Raw genomic sequence first — 20014 nt, 5'->3', positions numbered from 1 at the left:
TATATATATATATATATTTACATTTCTGTCAGTCCTTTTAGCCCCTCCCTTTAACTTTAGTCCAGGAAGAGCCTTTCAAGGCTGATATGTAACCAGTCTCTCTCTCCTGTGGGAGCGTTCTGGGCTCGAACGCTCCCCCCTCACCAAGCTTCAGCTGTTTGTGGCAGTTTTTCTCCTCACGAAGTCCAAGAAGATAGCTTGGAGTCTTTGTTCCTCGGTCTGCTGTGTAATCTCTCCCTCTCGGTCTCATACCTTGGTTCGTAGGCTGCTGCAGTGTAGCTTATCAACGCACACATCCTGGAATCTTCATTCCTCCAAGTCAGTTTTCGGCTGCCCCCAGTCAGCTTCGGCAGGCAACTCCCGAGCTCTTGGCCCGTCTCCAATTTCGCCTGGGATTCTTCTCCCGAGCACCGCGCCTACCTCCTCTGGCCCGTCTCAGCTTCAATTCTGAGCCTCTCCTCCACTTACAGTAGAGGGAAAGAAAAAGCCCCCCTCTACAGCTTCACTGCAGAAAAGGAGGGGGGAGAGGGCTTGGCTGCAAAGCCTGCCTCTCTCCTCTTACCTCAGGTGCTGTGAATCTCTTCCTTCACAGCACACACTCCAAATGCTGCCACCAACTCCAGCCCAGGCAGAGTTAGGGGGGCTGCAGGGCTCCCCTCGGAGGGGGAGAGAGGGAGCCCAGCCACCCCCTGGCCTTCTCCACCTACACGCAGCAGACACCAACAGCAGAACTGCCAACCACTTCTGGTGCTGTGATATATGATTTTGAGCAGAAGCGAACAACATGGATGGTGACTGGCTCTCCAGGGAACACTGCCCTGGCACCCAATCACCTCTGAGCCCCCCAGCCTCTCGGAGGGGGGGGGCAATTTCAAACCATGACAGCCACAGTGATGCCAGGGCAAGCCAAAAGGCCACAGCAATGCCAGGGAAAGCAACTGGGCTGTCAATTAATCTTTTCCTATTCTTTGCTTATAAAAACTATCATTCAGCAAAGGTTAGAAAGACACATAATATCTAACTAACAATATTTCTGGGAGAATTACTTATCTGTTTTATATAGATGATAGTGTTCACCAAGGGGACAGATTTCTGCAAGATCCGTTCTTAGTACCAAGCATGATTTTGCTTACAAGACTTACAGAATGAAACAAAAAACCCAAAACCATAGGACTTGATTGTCTAGCTAACTAAAAACAAATTTCTGGTAACCATAAATGGCCATCTTCTTTAATTGCATACTGATGGGATTTTTGACCCTATATGTTCTTTTCTCCATTAAGGAGTAATTTCCTTACAGATCTGGCTGAGAGAAAATAGATAGATTCACAAGAACAATAGCTCAGTTTGTGCCTACACAAATAAAGAGCTCAGCCATCATGTAGTATCCACAACACTATGCAGTAATAAGTGATGGCCACAAAACAAGAATAATACCGAATGCTTGGGGATGCCAGCAGATAATAAACAGAAGTACAATGCTGAGGACAATAGGACTGATGTTTTTGTGAGAGGTTGGTCTACTGCTGGAAACAATTTATCAAGGCTTATGTGACTTCACTGAAAAATAAAAAAGACTAATTTTTTTTTTTAAAATCTGTATCTCTGAAACATGTTCAGCTGCTGAGAAACCTGTTCACCCTATATACCATGCTTTCCATGGTGGTTTACCATGCTTTCCATTTGCCGGATAGTTTTCACAGCTGTTAGGTCACAGATTACATTTGCCATGATACAGTGAAATATCTACTTTTATACCTTTAAAAGCAACTTAAGCTAAATTCTTTGGCCACTGAGTAGAGGACAAAGCATTCTTGTTGCAGAAACTCGGTATCCTATCAAATAACATAAGCGCCTCAGCTGCTGTACAAGCAGTGATGTTACCACAGCTAAGTCTGTAATTTTCCAACATGCACTGAAGCCCTTTGAGATGTTCAGCGACTTCGAGCAACATCTACAGAAGCAGGGAGAGACTGCCCTGAACTTGCTTTGCCCTCACTGCAAGCTGCAGGCACCTGAAATCACAGCAGTGCAAAAAGCAAGCCAACATGGCCACAGTGCATCCAGGCACCAGCCTGAGGGGGCTTGGCCACCTCAGAGTTTGGGTCTGTCTGCACCCAAACATGTGAGTGCAGGAGTGTGGGAAACAGCGCTAGGGGGAGAATAGGAAGAAAGAAGTGTGTAGAAATGGGCCTGAAAGAGAATGCTTTCATCTGGATGTCCTCATCCAAAGACGGAGAATACGGCAGACAGACTTTATTATGGAAAAGGAAGAAGCATGAAAAAAAATCTATGTAGGTGGAAAAACAAGAGCAAAAAGCCAGGTAAACATATCATGAGTGGCTGAGAAACTAAATAAAAAACTAAAAAACGCTTGGACCAAAACACATGTTATCTTGAATCTATGGCTAAATTCTTATCAGAAATAAACAATGGGCATCTGCACTTAAAAACTTAGCTTATTTTTGGTAACAAATTTGGGGTATAACATACAATAATGCAGTTAAGGACCAAGACATAAACCTAGCTGAGGAAACAAGCCTGAAAGCACGTTCTGCCAGAATGTGTAACCATCCAGTACTGAAATGCTTTCACGCAAATGAAATGAGTTTCCCTGGTGTTTGCCTTCCTGAAAACATCTTTCTTATTTTTCCTTTCTTTAGTTAAGTAGGATATTGATATTTTCAGACTGAAACCACTAGTTTTTAAATAGCTTTAACATTAAAAATTCAATTAAAACAACAAAAAAATTTGAAAACACTCTTTTGAGAGACCAAAACAATTCTGTCTCTTTTCTTCTCTCAATTACCCTTTTGAAGCCTGTGAAATTCAAGGTTTTGCTTCAACAGACCACTTGTGAGTAAAGCTGTATCTGTTAAAAAAATCCAAACTCACATAACTGGAAAAAAAATAACATAGGGATCAAGGCATAGAAGCACTTCAAGTTGGGTTCTGCTTTGCCTAATTTTGCAACAGAGTCAAGTCTCTAAACCATTTTGTGTAATTGCATATTGGTCTTTTCTGTATTTTTGTCCCCATTGCTAGGGCTCTCATGTCTTGATTGATGAACCACCCCATCTTTTGCCTTGATACACAATATTGCTCCGCTAAATTCAATTTTGCATCCTACTATTCAAAGTATTTTCCTGGTCAAAACCATAGCCTCTTTCCCTGCCCCTCCATTGCCTCTTGCTTCTTCCCCAGAGATCAAACACAAATACCTTGGTTTCATTGCAAATATTTCAGAATTTAACCCTTTAGGCCCCTCTCCCTTGGTGTCCTGTGGGCACTGGAACAGCTCAGGAGATGGGGAAGAGTGAAAACCTTAACAGAGAAGGTTTCCTCAGAGGACACTGTTCAATTCCTAAGGCTTACCACAGAAAAAGGATGTCCATAAAAAGGTGCTGGTTAGATTAGGAACCAAGGTTTTGAAACAGTACCCAAATACTTCACAGATACCCTGTCTTCCCAGTGACACATTGTTTTGTCTACCTGTCACCTTTGGTAAGGCTGTGGAAGCTGAGCTCCCTGGGACTCCTCTTTTTTCCAGCCATGTCATAGGGCACAGAGTACATCCTCAGCTCTGAGCTGGCCCTGTAAAGTCTGGCACCTTGGGAACTAAAAAAAGTCCTAAATGTCTTTTAATAGACAGAATGCATGACCATGGGGGTAGATAAATACTGCAAAACAAATACAAACATTTTTAAAAGGTCTCTGATTAAGGTGTCCATAAAAGATGTACATTTGCTGTTGCTTCCTTGCAAAATAACGCCAAAGGACCAAGTGCTACAATACCTTTAGAACTACTTTAGACTTGGAAATTTACAGCAAATCAACCAAAAAAACCAAAACCCAGACGCTCTTACTGACCAAAAGACAGAGTTCTGTCATCTAAGATCAGCATGAGTATTTGAACTCTAAACTGATAAAGCAGACATGATTCCTTGTTAAGATTATGTCTCCATAAAGGACAGCACTACAGTTTGAAATTGTATTTTTTTTTAATACAAACTTTTTTTTTAAAAAATCTAATTAATTAAAATTCTGATTTCTCTCAAAAAAAGCCAAGAAGGTGAGGTCCCAGAAACATCATGCAAAGCATTTGCTTACAGTCTGGCTTCAGGAGCTAGGAGTGTTCCTTGATCCCACACTTTCAAAACCCAGTTCATCGCTGGCAAGCTGAGACTGGTTAGTTGGAACAAATATTTTCAAGGTGAGCTCTATTACAACTGGGCTGAATTAACTTCAGGGGTCTTTGAACTTTTAACAGCTATAAACATAATTATTAAATTAGAGAGCAGATAAAGAAAGCCTACTTTCAGATGGTCCATTTCCCATTCAAAGATTTCAAATGCTCTAAACTAAGAGGGTGATTCTCTTTCCACTTCACACTAACAGCTATTCTTTGTGCCATTTCCTCCCACACTGAGCTTTCAATACTATAAACTGTAAAAGAAATTTGGCAATACTGAAAAGCATGTTGTTGAAGGCTTCTTGTATCACTTTTCTGTTGGGTAAGGAGTATTTTTTTGTTAGGGATACAAGCTGCATTAAAACCACATGACTGATGGAAAACAACTTTATGAAATTTGGATATGAGCACATAATTTGTCTCCCACATACTCTAGTTCCTTGGCTTATTCACTTTATTGCCAAGCTAAGTATCTAGTAAGTCAAAGAAACTCCTGGCAAGCAATTTCAGAACACACATGTTGAACAATTTTCAAGTCACAGCTCACAGGCAAGCATCACGTCTGCACTGGGTTCTCCTACAGGAGAACCCAAAACTTCTGGTGGCCCGGGATAAGAAGGTGGCACTAGGATAATTCACGCAAAGTGCTATTAAATGAAAGAAAATTAGGACAGAATATATGAAGAGGGTACAACGGGAAGAAAGAAAGGTCACTGGCAACAGAGCACAGAAGCCCTCAAATTAGCCCACCATAAGCCCACTGGCTCATTTGTGTTGCAGGGAGAGAGTGCTGCCACCAGCTTCTGGATCTGGGATGCTGTGGAGGAAAGTGTTTCAGAGACAACCAAAAACAAAGTGCAGGATTTAAGCAGGGCATCAGCTTGTCCAGCAACCGATTCAGTGAGGAAACAGCCCTAATCATGCACCCACAGCACTCTCTTGGGAGGGGAACACAAAACAACTACATGCCTGCAGCGAGGGAAGCCTTCTGAACCTCCAGGACAAGCACATTCACAACCCTGAAGCAGGCTCAATGATGTGTTTGGTGCAGAACCTTAATTTTTAAGAACTAAGCCATGCAGCCATTGTTCCATCTGCTTAGAAACAGACTTACATTCTTGTAGTTGGTAGAGGGTGAGAGAGAGGACTTACACTACTCAGGTGGCTTAGTGGTGGCTTGTACCAAATATATGATACAACAGGTCCACTGTGTGTGAGCGATACCAGGCTAAGTGAGCATTTCACTTAGGAAAGTTATATTAAGACTCTGAAAGAAACTTGAGTTTTAAAATCTGGGTTTAGCCACAGCTCCTTTCATGCTTTTGAAGATCTTTAATTAAAAAGACAACTAGAGATTAACAATATTTGCTGTTGTTAGAGGCCAATGACTCAACACACACTGAAGAAAAGCCCTTGTAAAGGCTCTGCAGCACTGTGCTTTGCAGTAGTCTGTCATACAGCACCGAGAACACAGAATTAAAATTATAACACTTGAAGAGTTATTTTCTAATTTTCTGCTTCTGCTAGCAAACAAGCTGCCAGAGACAAACTCAACGTTAGACTGAACTGATTTGTTCTATAAAAAGCTCCCTAGTAAGCCTCTTGTGACACTACCTGTGCAGCAAACCTGCAATGGGTGCGCTCCAGCGGATTTTTGCACAATAGGAGAGGAAGGCCTTGACACTTCCTGTTGTGAAACATACTCAGCGGGTGACAGGAAGAGGGTGAGCATGGTAAATCATCATGTCTGAGTTTGGAAGTGGATGGGTGGAGAAAATCAACTGCCTCTACTGAGGAAGTGCCCCTACACACAAAGAATTGTGGAAGGAGCCCCTTTTCCTTCCAGAGGCAGGAGTGAGTTGATCTCTTACTTACGTGCATTTTCATTTCGTTAGCTACGGTTGTTGACATCATGACACAGCAGATGATAGTCACCAGGATGAAGTAAAGTGCGTACATGAAGCGGGTGCTGGTTGACTGTTTTATCTTTGGGCAGCATTTGCAGCACAAGGAACAAGCAGCAGTACCACAGCAACAGGCCAACTGGAAAGTAAGACAAAAAAAAACACAAGTCAAAAAACCACCAAAGAACTCCAGCTTCAGGTTTCTGTTGCAAAAGTTAGAAAAGGAGGCTGGGAGACTTCTTGTAAAATGCCAGAATTTCTCAAGTTCTCTCCTTCCAGCTGAGCAGCATTTAACTGGAAGCAGACAGTCTTGTTTGTGAAAAGTCAATACTTTTAAGCACATCAGTGTCTAGCTTTCTCACATTTGCTAAGGATGAGAGACAGAATTCCTTGTATACTTCAGTTCTTTTCTACTCACAACTGAGAGTCCTCCAAGACAAAAACTACAAAGCATACCAAAAAGCATGTATTCAACAAGGAAAAAGGTATGAACAAATCCTGAAAGGAATTTAGCTTGATGCTCATTACTTTCTTGCTGTCAACAGTATCATTAACTTTCAAAGAAGCTGGACTCACCTTCCCTGCCTTCTACTTTTAAAAAAGTGATATATAAAAATATAAATGTAAGCCTTATTTTTATATATTAGGCAGCACTGTCCTTGGCCAGGCCCTTCCTTGCAATAGGCAGCAGCTTCATATGGTTTCTGTGCTTAACCCACCAGCCATGACCACAGGAGGGTTTTTAGACACCAATAGGCAGCCATGAGCAGGGAACCTCACTGCTGCCAACCCAGAGTAACCTCACCCTGCTGTACTCCCAATTTCAAGGGACTCACTGTGGCTAGGTATGGTGCCTGGGGCTTGAGCACACCAAGGCTGCTTTTTCCCAGTGTTTCCTGAGCCTCTGGAGGGGTCATGGGAACATTCAGAGGACCTTCTGCTTTCAGTAAGCAGTTGTACAAGGTGGATTCTTGCCAAGGGACTCAAAATGCACAAGTGCCACCTTTGTGTCATCCAGGCAAACTTCACTGGCTTGTATGTGCCATCAGGTTCCAAACCACCACATGCTATTTTCCCCCCAGGACACTTTCTCTTCCAGCAACAATGACTTATCTGATAAGGAGGAGGGGGTTTCATGTGTGTGTTTGCAGACACACATATCTGATATAACTCCACAACCAGACTGACTGATCCAAGAGCCCCAAATTGTTTTGATGAAGTGTCTTTAAAAGACTGACTCCCAGCTTATCATTTCCTTGCCATGACTACCTCTGCAACACTCCAGCTCGGGCTTCCTGCCTTCAGTTCCACAGAAAGGGGGTGGCAGACAGGTCCTTCCCTTGTTCAGCAATGTCTTCAGCTGGCAGAAGACATAAAATGGGGGCAGTCCAACCCTGCTCCCACACTGCTCTTCTCTCACTTCACTGTCGGATAACAAGCCAGAGAAGGGGCCTCAAAGTACACAGCTGCTAAAACTGCTGCTGCTGCGAAACAGAAATCCTCCCCAAAACACAAAGCTCCAGCTGTGGGGAATAAACAGCATGGGCTCATATTGGCACCAAAGCCAGAAATTAAAAATACTATGTGCAAAAGTACACAGTGCAAGTGTGCTTTCAAAATAGAAGGCAGTGGTGGGCTAAATATCAATTTTATTTTTTACATGTATTGAAATTGTTACCTTTTACAGCATCAACACAAGCCTGGGAAATAAGGAAGCTACATCAAATTACCAATTCAACAAGCAAATGGAATAATAACAATTAAAAACAAATGCATACCAGGAAAGTATAATCCACCCACTTCAGATTTAAGGGGGGGGGAAGGTTAAGACTAAAGGTCCTTTGGACCTGAAAGGATTTGATATGAGTCATATCCAAAGTCTCCACAATGAACTTCAACTGCTGGCCTTAGCATAACATCAAAAACTACAGTATAGAAGTAAATGCAGCTTTGGCATTTGTAAAGGGAACAACATTTTCCTACACCAGGTGCTAGAGAGCTGTGTCAGTAATATCTCATCTACATCCAGCAACATGTCTGCTATTCTACTTCTGGGTCCCTGGAGCTGCTACTTAGAACAACAAATGCTTAAATAGAATATATAGCTCATTTATGTACTGTTCCACATTACTTAGACTTTAATGATAGTTTCTAATACTGAGCACATACCCTATAAGTTGCAGATTTTGGTCAAAAATACCAGTGTCTTCATCTTTTTCCAGATGCACCTCTTTAAACAGTCTAAGTAGCCATAGAAACCATGGTTACATTATTCAGCCGCAGTCCCAAATTTGGTGGTTTGGGTTTTTTTGTGAGGCTTTTTTTTTCTTTTTCTTTTTTAAACTCTGGTTGTAACTAAATACATTCTAGACTAGGCCAAGATGAATTAGGTGTTATCCAAAAATAAATGAGAACAGTCTCTGACCCAAAGAGTAAAATGCTGGCCACATCCTACTGACCAAAGAGGTTTCAAAGATGTTATCTTTGGGTGACAGACTTCAAAGCCCCCATAAACAAAGAGTTCTCTATTAAAAAGTTGCAGTCAATGTACAGCTAAGCTACACAGATCCTCTGATGCTTTACTGGAGGTATGGCCCATCTCACTTCACCTCTGCCTTTTGACTGCAGCAATGGTCTTGCCCAGGGGCTCAAAATCCACTTCAGCACTTGAAGCACTTTAAGACAGTAACAAATTCTCATGTTAAAAAAAAAAAGGCTGTGAAAAAAAAGCATGTAATGTCAAATTTTTTACAGATTTAGATTATCATTAAATAAAAACTCCTCCAATGAATGTGTTCTGCAGAAGCAAGATGCCGTGCAGTTTTTAGGACAGAGACAACCCAAAAAACAATCAAAGGTCTGTAACCACTGCCAGTTGGCAGGCCTTGAAAATCCACGTCCATACAGCTCCTTTGAAGTCCTCTGATCCTCCCAAGACCAGGGTCTTCAAAAGCCCAGTGCAATGGCATTTGAAAGCCAGGCTTCTCTGGCAGGAGTTTGTCATGCTGCAGCAGGTTCTGGCTTCAAGTCCGTCTCGTCCAAAGGCTCCCACAAGTCAGGCAACAAGCACAAGCCACCTCAGTTGCCCCTCTATCTTTACATCTCCTCACCAGGTGAACATCACAGTCTGACAATAATTACAAACACTACACAAATACTTATGCTTTCCACAAATCCTTACCACCAGCCAGCCCCCTCACACTAACCTCCCACGACTCCAGGTCTCCACACCATAGACCAGCCACCCGCTTTGTTCAGTGCTACACTTTTGGAGCTCAAGGAAGGTATGGTGCCAGCTTGCCTGAGATCCCAAAACTTGAAATCCTAGTATACTTGAAAACAGACTGCTCCAGGATTTGAACTACCTGGATGACGGCTGACTTGACTGGTTTCACAACAGCAGCTGTGGAAAGCTGTGTGGGGAATTTTTCTGTTAAAAAATATTCAAAGCACAGTTTCACAGACATTTCCTCTGGTAGCCAGGCTGGCTTAACATCCCCTACCTCCCCTCTCGTCTGCCAACCACTCATTCCTACCGCACACCAACACCTCACTAGCCCTGACAGTCCTATCTTGTGGTGGGGGTGACTAAATAAAGCAATCTACTGGCTAAAAAAAAAAAAAAAGGGTAAGGAAAATGAAAAAAATACATATCAATCCTTTTCAGCTGCTGATACAACAGCAGCAATGGTTCTACTATTTCATGTGAGGGCACAGTGCACGGGCAGGGGAAAAGTACGGGTGAATGTTTTGCAGCTGTCTTGAATGCTTTCACCCTTCTCTGAACAGAAGTTTCAGTGGCATTTTCCTATTGCCTCATTTGAGGCATTGGAGTGCAGTGGGTTCAAGCCAATGCAGAGGAATTATAACTTTTAAATCCACACAGAGAGGAGCAGAAGTAAGGAGACATGTAACAGCCCTAGTTCGTGCAAACCACTCTTCCAAGTACAGACAGGCCTGGACATATTGCACACTCCCATCGTCCAACAGCCTGGGGAGAACCTGTGGTTAACAAGAGTTAGACAGTTTAACAAAACGGGGTCAAAGCAGGCTTACCAACTTGCACACAAACTGTTGGTTCCCTACAATGAATACTCCACCAACATACCCTTAACATCTGCCACACACTCAAGTCTTTTCAGCAAGCTGTGATCCAATCTGATAAATCAGCGGAACAAGGTATGAAAGTAGTGTTAAGCACATGTAACTGTTTAGATACAAGAGTGAGAAGTAAGTGAACATGCCCTGCCTGCTGCTTTTGTAGAGATAGTGACATTTTAAGAAGGTATTTTCCACATATGTTTCAAAAAAGATCTCAAAGGTCTTAAAAAATACTTTGCTTAATCATTAAAACAAAGTGAAGAGTTTCAGGATCATAGCCCAAAATAGCCTATGGTATTTTTAAATTATACAACCATTACTTATCACAATAAAGCACTTCCTTTCAGGAGATTTCAGTAGAAATGGTAAAAATCAAAGGGATAAGAGCACAAGGAGGAAAAAACCTTCACACTTTAATGAAATGAAGCAGTTTTTTATTTCTTCCCTCCTAACTGACAGCCTGGTCAGAGCATCAAGAAGACTGCACGCCTTCCAGCCTGTCCACAGAGCATAGGAATGTGCCTTGCTGAAGTTTCTTTTCATGGGGGCCTAGAGCAGTTTAGTTTTTCATGCAGTGCTTGACTACTTGACTATCAGCATTATCTGGGCCATAAGATTTGCAGATAATGCAGTCACTGAGCTGTTAACAGTGTTTATCAAAAACACCCAAACATTTACTCTCACAGCTACCCGCAGCATCCAAGCAGGCTCGACAGGCAAAGCAGCCGGCCCTGCATGAATGATATCCTGAACAGGCTACACACTTGTCATTGCTTGGGCTTCTGCTTTCAGGAAAGACTGTCTAGAATTTTGTTAGTGCACTGGTTCATGAAAACAAGAGATGTCTGATGCCAGGTGTCCCAAGTGTTAGGAGATGGTCTAAGACTATTATTGAAAACCCACTGCTGTTATGCATATGCATTTTCCATAGGTTTCTTCAACCAGTCACATGATTACACAGTGGTTTGTCCCTCAGAAGTAACTAAATTCACCAAAGAGGCCTTATTTTGTCCTTATTTTGTCTGACTTAACTGGCTTTTCACTGCTTCCTATTTAATATTCAGACTCACCATGTGACTTAAGCCAAGAGATTTTGTGACCAACATACCAGTGAATCAACTGATGACCTATTTTAAAGAGCATGTCTCACACTGCAAATTGTGCAAAATTAAAACAGACTTCAGAGAAAAGTCATGCTGGCCCAGATGTTGCCAGAACAATGTTTTTGAGTGAGGGTTTCCTGTCTTGAGGTGAGTTTCCAAAGCAAAGGGCTTGTGCCTTGCACTACAGGGTAGAACTATCATAAGCACCAAGCAGCTCAAAACCTAGGCAATAAAGCAGCATCTAGGACAGGCAGAGGAGGGATAAAGAGCTAAAATGTGGCTGAGCCGCTGCCAGGCACCGGCAGAGCTGAACTTAAGCTGTAACTGAGAACGATTAGCTTCTGTCTCTGTGTTCAAACATTACTGAGTGGTGACTCAGCTCAGCATTGGAAAATAATGTCACTGCAAAATGTCTACACTCAAGTCTGCCTAACTGCTCTTCTCCTGATAATTTTGGAAAAATCAAGACAATTGTTTGGTCTGACCTGAGCCACACAGTGTATCACATCACCCAGCTCCTTAGTAGTATAGCTATTTTCCATTAGCATAGACCATCTGGATTTGACAGCAGTATGAGGCAGACTGTCTGTCCCTCTGGTTACTCACATCTGCCACTGAAAACAGAAAAAAACCCCACCTTCTAATTTGTCTGCTACAGTTCTCCAAGCACTGGTTCTTGATGAGGCTTTTTTCATTGGCTTTAATTACCTCGTCTTTTCTCTCTGCTAATCAACACAAAAATCCAAAACATTTATCCTCTCTCTCATTTGAAGGCTTTAGGACTTCTCCCAGCACCTAAGTTGCTGAGGGTTTTCTTTCTGCATCCCTTCAAATTTGCCCAGTCCCTCCTAAAAAATCGTGTCAGCTCGACTGCAAAGTCCAGCAAGCAACCTCACTCCTCCCCCCCAGCATGCACCTAAACTCCACCCTGTGGGAGCTGCCTGCCCTCCACCCACACCTTGTGCAGAGAACCAGCTAGATGGCTGTACTTACAGAGGTATATTTTATTTACACTGGGGTCATGCCGTCTGGGTTACATCACCTTCAACAGCAGCCTCTGCTCCACCAGCCCTTCCATCACGCCTGTGTGCTTTTGGGAGCAATTTTAAATGCACTGATACAAATAGACCTGAACATGAAGATTCTTTGCATTGATCCCTTGACATTCTTCACTGAGAGCACACTCCACTGAGTGACAGGTTCAGCTGTCCTTTCCTATAATTTCATATTTCAGTTTTCTCATTGGCAGGTAGTTTAAACTAATGTTGCAGTCACTTCTCTCACTTTCACAGCAGAGGAGCTACTAACAGAGCAACCAGAACATGAAAGACATAGCAGCAATGGCAAAGTCTGACGTTTGGGGCCATCACTTCATACCAAGGGCAGATTTTCTCCAGGTTAGCTCTGACGTTCAAGACCAGGACTCTAGAGGAAGAATAGCACACATAGATACAATGTGGTGCATCACCAGGTACAGAGAACAAAATGCAGGGCAGTAACTGCCTAAGTCCATGTACCACTGCAGTGAAAAAGCAGCTAAATGAAATTTTCATGTGCATTGACTCAAAAGTGTATAGCTGGAACAGCTGTTTCACTTCTGAATGAACAGACAGCTCTGAGCTGTTCCAAAAACATGTTGTGTCTTTAAAAGATGGTTTCAGTGCTGAGTCCAAGAAGACTTTAGGGTAGGGAGTTAAAAAAAAAAAAGACATTAACACTTCGTAAAAAGTGACAAAAGCCAATACACTGGTACAAAACATTCACTATTTCTCATTGCATTAAGAACAGTTCCTGTCAAAACTCAGCACCAGAGCTTACATGTCCTTGTATTTTGGATTAGTCCTACTGGACAGAAGGAAGAGCAAAACTCTACGTTTTCAGACTGTTAACATTAATATGTTTAAACACTTCAGCACACACCGTCTCTAACTGCTGGAAGATTCAATCGCTAAATGATGATGACATTGCTGGTATGTAAGACTCCCTTCAAAACAGGCATAGACCTGCCTTCCCCACAACATGCCATCACAGACACACATTACAGTGTACCCCACAGCTCTGGCTGGCTCAGTCCCTCACTGCCTCATGCTGTAGCACATGCTGATGCTGAAGCCTATCTCCTGGGTGACCTGAACAAAGCAGCAGGTTAAATTCAGTCAGTAGAATGGTTGATCATTGCCTAAAAATCTAGGTAGCTGAGCATTTAACATTACAAAACATATCAGGGCCTGCACACTTAAGAAAGAAATGGAAGCACCATTGAGAAAGAAGTGGAAGCACCATTGACTTCGGTCCTTGAGAAGAACACTGGAAGTGACCTAAGGTCCAAGCATATTCACATGGCTAAGCTGAGAACACCATCAGCACCTGTTTGGGATCACAGCAGTCACTAACTCCAGATGAGACCTTCAGCTTACACTGTAGTCATAGCTCAGGCTTTCATTCAGTTACTTCCCTGAAATAAGTATGTCTTGCACCCACAACTGTGAGTGCATCCACTGTAATGAAAGTCTCAATTACAGGAAAAACATATCCTGGAATACCTACACTTGCAAAAATTAAAATAAAAGCAGCAGTTGTATTTAGGTCCTTCTGCAGAAAATAAGCTGGAATGAGAAAGACTATCTTCTACCTCTTATACAGTGACAGGGAAAGGTTTCCAACTGTTTTGCCAGTGGACGAATGTCGGCACAAGAAACAGAGACCCAACGTTAAAAAACAAGTGCATAAATTTACTGTAGTGGAAAATAGCAAAGAATTACAAAAGGATTAGCTTAGCAACGCACCTAATCATTACTACAAGGAATGTCTACAGTGATTAAGAAAAATACATCACTGGTTACCCGAATACATCACCATCATCATCCAGACCCACACATCAGCTGGGAACACCCAATCACAGCGAAGGGCTGGAGAACCACTCCCGGTAACTGGGAAATAATATGCAGTGCGTCCACTCGTAGGTGAGGGCTCCATCTTTGCTGTGAAAGGGTCCCGCTTTTAAATTGTTAAACAAACAAGCTTACATCACTTATTTAGTGAGGAAAATATCTGGCTCTCTCTTCTCCTTCGGTTTCACCTAAAGCCTGGCCAGGGCTCAGAGGAAAATCAAGGGAGTCAATTTGGACCAACTACTGTTGAATGGGGCCAACTGTCTACATCCACAGCCTTGACTAGTTTCTAAATACAGAACGATGGATACATTTATATCTTAAATTTGGACCACCTACTGTCAAACAAAGCCAGCTGTCTACTTCCATGGCCTTGACCAGTCTCTAAATACAGAAAGACAGATACATTCATATCTCATTAATGAACAGATACAAATCTTCACTAATAAGAGGATACCAATATATCTTACTAACAAGCATACATGTTTACACAGGTGTAGTCTTATCATACTATGTATTTTACTAATGATTATACAGAATTTTGGCTAATAAGCAGATATGTGGCTAAATAATAACATTAGGTTGGAAGGTCTTGCTTTATGGTGAACTTGCCACTGGCTGCTGCAAGAGAGGAGCCCCAAAGAGAAGATACAAGGTCTCCCTGACACAACATCTCAGCCTTGGCCATACTGATCACCATAACTGGTCTACTCTGGTCCCCAGTCGGGAGGTCTGGAGACACACCATCTGTAACGCTGCTGATGCCTTTGAGAAAGCACGCAGGATCACCCTTGAGGAGAAAAGACAACGCAGAAAGAATTGTGCCTTGCAGAATATACCACCTGGGGAGTCTTTCTGCTGTGCCTTTTGCAACCGGACATGCCTGTCTCGTATTGGCCTTTTTAGCCACCAATGCACTTGCAACAAACGTGGGTAGAGCCCTTCCCAAATCTTCATTAGCGAAGCCTAGCCATGATGATGATGAGGTTGGAAGGTTCATCTAGAGGTTGATTCTGGCTCAGGGCCTGTTTTCAGGCCTTAGCACTTCACCAACCTAGTGATGCAGTGGCAAATGATACAACAGTTACAGAACCTCACTGTCTTTTGGTCACTTTCCCCTCCCTTTCTGATCACTTTTGAATCCAGCAGCAAATTTTATCCAGCTATGGCAGGCCAATTGGGCCTCAAAGATATGTTCTTATAGTTTCCTTGAAAAGAAGCAAAAGTTTTAGCAGAGAAAAATGATCTCTCAACCCTTAGGAAGAAAAAGGCTTAAACATGAGTTCAGTATTTATCAGAAAGGGAATCAACATGAGGTACCAACCTCAGTGGACAAAGTTGCAGAAAAACAGGTTTTGCTAATTCAGTTATTCAGGAAACCATTCGTTTAAAGCAGAAACTCCATGTTTCTGCGAACAGGGAAAATAGATCTTCCCCAGTCTGCTTCTCCTAACTGCATTTAAGTGGAGTACACTACAGTATTCTACATCTGACCTCAGACAGCTAGTTTCATCTTCTGTCACGATTAATAATAGCAGTGGCAGGGTGTGGAAATACCACAGGTAAATATTCAGGTTAAACACACTAAACAAACCCCTCTCACCCAGGAAGACCATTTGCAGAAGAGATGTGTTTTGGGGAGCACCATGTGAAGGAAAGCCAGGAACACCACCATCATCATCCCACAGCACTGCAGCACATCACACTATTCATACTCCCCACAATGCTCCAGCAACCTCAGAGGACACACAAACCTGGATGAGGGTGACAGAACCATCCTTTTCGCCATATAATAAAAAAAGGAGACCATGGGGACAGTACTACAAGCTCCCTTCTCAACATGAAGATGCAAACAGGCAGTGCCAGAGAGGCAGGCAGCCCAGAGGGCACAGGGGCCTCCCTCCCTTGTCCCAAAAGCTATGGGCCCCAGAAGTCATGAGGTCAGTCTTATAAATTAGATGTGCCTTTTTTTCCCTCCCTCTTTAAAAAAAAATAATAATTAGAGGTCTGGATATAAAATTAAAATCTGATACTCTAACTTGTGGCACATCTCACTGTATTTACTACATGATATGATTTCTAAGTGCAGAAGAGTATTAAGGACATCACTCAAGATTTAACAGATCTACAAAAATAGCTTCATGAGCTTTAATAGCTACCAGTTCTAATTGAAAAATCCATCTTCTTCAACAACCCAGCTACAATATACTGTCCCCCCAAAATGAATGTTAACAATCTCAATTACATTTATTTAACTCTGGAAAAAACATATTCATTGTAATAAAGATTTTCTGCAACAGCTGCTTTCTTTAACCATGATCTCAACTTCATTCTCCTGAGAATAACTACTGAAGAAAAGCCAAATGTAAAATCCTGTTTCCTGTCAATTGAAGCAGATGTTTTTATGTAATCAAAAGCATTGTGGAGGCCCAAGCCAAACTGTATTCTCACTGCATTCTCAAAATAGGTCTACCAATGAAACAGTAGCAAAAGAAACATTAAGTAAGCTTATTACAGCTCAGAAACCTAAAAATCACAACTGTCTTAAAACAAGGTTGTACATTGCCCAATAAAAAACAACTGCAGAAATTAAAGTTTATAAATGGCCAAGTTCCTTCAAAGAAAGTTCCCAGGGTCTATTTGGCAATGATATTTTTAATTTGGCAAGATTATTTTAAATAATTTTTGACTGCAAAATCAGCATAACCAAAGTACACTGAAGTCTGGCAGCTTGCTGCTATATCCTTTAACAACAGGAATCTGGGCTGCAAAACCTGAATGCATTTATCCTGACAGGCACCTTCAACTAGATAGTTACCACAGTTTGACCCAAAACTAAAATACTAACCACTCACTGTCTTCTCTTCATCAGGAAAATTTGCTGGTATACGAATGGAGCAAAAACACATAGCCAAGTCATGTTAACTCACAACAAAACTCTGATATCAGCTACAGACATCCACCTACGATAACTGTACTTAAACAGCTCAGAAAGACAATGCCAAAGTTCTCAGGCAGTTCTAGAAAAGCAGATCCACAGAAAGAGAGAGGCATACACAAGGTGTATAAAGGGCAAAAATACTTCCCACGAAAGATCCTCACACTACAGGATATCAAACCCATTAAACTAGTATATTTTAGAAAAAAAGCAGGGACCCAACATCAGTGTTGTTTTTCAGTACTTGTATAAAGTTCTGTCTTTTCTCAAGCAATTCTCCTCTGTTTCTAGAGACAGAATTAACATCATCTTTAGGGGAACACTGAGGGAGAGGCCAAATTCCTTCTTGATTTTCCAGCTTCATTAACAGTACCCACAAAACACTTGAGAGAGCTTGGTTGAGACAGAAAGAAGAACTTCTATTCCTTTTGGTTTTCTTGTGTATTAATCATGTTAAACAAACAGTCCCTCATCAAGGTTGGAATAAATCAAGTAACAAAAGCAAAGACCGGTTTTCATTTTTAAAATGTAATACTGCATGCTATTGAAACATAGTTTATGCCGTTTATCACCTTAGCCTATAAAAAGGTTCTATACACTATGTCTGCTGGTGAAACTCCAGTAATATGCCATATTTACCACAGGTAAGTCTACATCAATAGTAAGTGCTTATTTTTTTTAGAATACATCTTCCCAGGGATTTTTGGCATTATGACTGCATCCACTTCAGGGCTTTTGCCTCGTCTGCAACAACATTAAGGAGTTCAGTTTATTTACAGGCTCCAAAGTGACAAGTCAGTGCCAATAAAACACATTACTACCAGAGATTACTGTGTGGGGTAGGGACAGAGGCTTTAAGAATGTCACAGAGGTCGGGCACAGTAAAGCTATGCCATTCCCCACTGAGCATGACAACAGTTTCATCCTCTTGGTATTAAATTACTTCTCCAGGAGCTACATCAAAAAAAGCAATGAAAACGCAACAGCCGTGAACCACTGCAGTAACATTACCTACTAACAGCACTTCATTGAGCTGCTCCACAACTTGTTTCACATGCTGCCAAAATGGACGTGAAACAGCAGGCAGGGAGGCCCCTGCTTCAAGAGGAATATTAGCAAGTAAAGTTACTACTCTCCCCCACAACCACCCAGTGCTGTTTGGAGAGGCATGGGGCAGGTCCCAGAGAACATCCAATTGAAAACAAGCTAAGTACTCCTACCATCCCGCTGAAGATTGAAAGAACCATAGACAGATGACCAAATCTAGCTTGGGATTTCAACCTTCAGGAAAGATATAAGATTTTTTTTTCCAGGTGGTTCATACAGAACCAAGAGAATAATCAGATGCTGAAGGTGGGCAGGGTGAGCAAAGCAATAGCAATATCAATAGAATTAGGTGTTTAAATACTTAAAACAACAGCAATAAGTTCACTGGTTAGTCTGTTGCAGACAGGAAAAGTGATAATGAGTTTCTATTGAAGAAAAGGAAATTTGGGAAAATGAAGCACAAATAAAGTACCTGGAGAAGATGTTTAACATCACACCAGAGAGACACTGTTAGAAACAGGAGTCCTTCCCTTGAGTGCAACCAAGGATGAGATGTGGAAAGGGCCTCACAATCACCCATCTCCTCCAAGCCATGGTCCTTTGTCCATGGAACTAATTTAAGCAGGAAAACAGGTGCACTGTGGTAACATATGGAGCACTGAACCCCCACCCCACGGATGCTGACCAGTGTAGGTCCTGCCCTGCCCTCCATCACCACTTGCTGTCATCTCTCACTTCCTCTGCCAGCACCTGAACATGCCGAATCTTTTCACAAGCCGAATTTAAAGGAGTTTGTGAAAGGGTTTGAGGACTGCCAGGAAGCCTGGGGCTAGGAGAGAAGTTAAGACCATTCCAATCCTTATATCATGGGGTTTCATATCCCCACCACGTGGAACCAGTGACAATTACCCAACCGACTCTCGTAGGTCTAAGCGATCTGTCGCCCCTTTAGGAATTCCTCCTTGCCGCGCAGGGCTTTGGGAAGGTCCCTTTCCATGTCGGCGCCTCCACCCGCATGCCGCTGCCCTGGTGCGGACGCCGGCGAGCCCAGTGGCTCCCGGCTGCCCGCCCACACCTCGGGGGGATGTGCTGCGTCCAGCTTCCCTTCCGAAATACGAGGCGAATTCACCCAGGGAAACAGATGAAACGCCACTTGGAGCACTTGGCGAGCCTGGACGGGCACCCGCGCTCGCAAGCCAGGGCTGCTGTTCCCCTCCCGCGCCAATGGCCCCCGGCAGCCCTGCTCGCAGGGTGGCTGCGGGGACCGCCGAGAGCCGCGGCCCGGGGGCAGCGCAGGGACGGACTCCCAGCCCTTCCCCGCCCCGACTCTCTGGGTGAGCGGCCAGCCCTCGGGCCCCGCCGGGCGCTGACCCGGGTCCTCCGGCCGCGCCAGGGTAGCGGAACCCGCGGGCGGGCCCCCAGCGCTGTTCCCCGCGGGATGCCTGCCCTCGCTGAGCCCCCCGCCCCGCACACCTGCCGGGCTCCCCGCGCCCCCAGCCCCTACCTGGCCGGCGCAGCAGCGGGCGGACATGCTGGCGGTGCGGGGTGACCCAGCTCCCTCGCTGCTCCCGCATGCGGAAGGGGCACGGCTGGGATGTCCTGTCCTGGGCTGGGCAGCCGAGCACGGGGAGCCGCAGGCGAGGCGGCACCGCCTCTGCCCGGCCCGGCACCGCCTCTGCCCGGCCCGGCTCCGCCGCGCGGCTTCCGCTGTCGTCAGCCCGTGTGTGAGCTCCGCTGCCCCGCTCCCCGGGCCGGCAGGGGTGGTGGCAGCGGCGACATGTGAGGTGGGTACCTGCACGGCCACCCTCGGCAGGCTGCCCGGCTCCCAACGACACTGC

At 43.6% G+C, this 20014-nt stretch overlaps 1 protein-coding gene across 1 annotated transcript in view; it reads right to left on the bottom strand.

Annotated features, from left to right (window-relative positions):
• SERINC5 (serine incorporator 5) overlaps window positions 1-19777 on the bottom strand; it is a 41281-nt gene extending 21504 nt beyond the window's left edge. The window contains exons 1-2 of the mRNA XM_017808071.1: window positions 19681-19777; window positions 6064-6235 (exon numbers count right to left, since the gene is read on the bottom strand). Coding sequence (XP_017663560.1) covers window positions 6064-6235; window positions 19681-19707 — 199 coding nt within the window. The 5' untranslated portion in view covers window positions 19708-19777. The remainder of the gene's footprint in view (window positions 1-6063; window positions 6236-19680) is intronic.
• Between the last annotated feature and the right edge of the window lie 237 nt (window positions 19778-20014).

Source organism: Lepidothrix coronata, unplaced genomic scaffold, assembly GCF_001604755.1.
Source record: "Lepidothrix coronata isolate B3197 unplaced genomic scaffold, Lepidothrix_coronata-1.0 Scaffold22, whole genome shotgun sequence".
Taxonomy (NCBI): Eukaryota; Metazoa; Chordata; class Aves; order Passeriformes; family Pipridae; genus Lepidothrix; species Lepidothrix coronata.
This window is presented reverse-complemented; position numbering and strand designations above follow the sequence as displayed.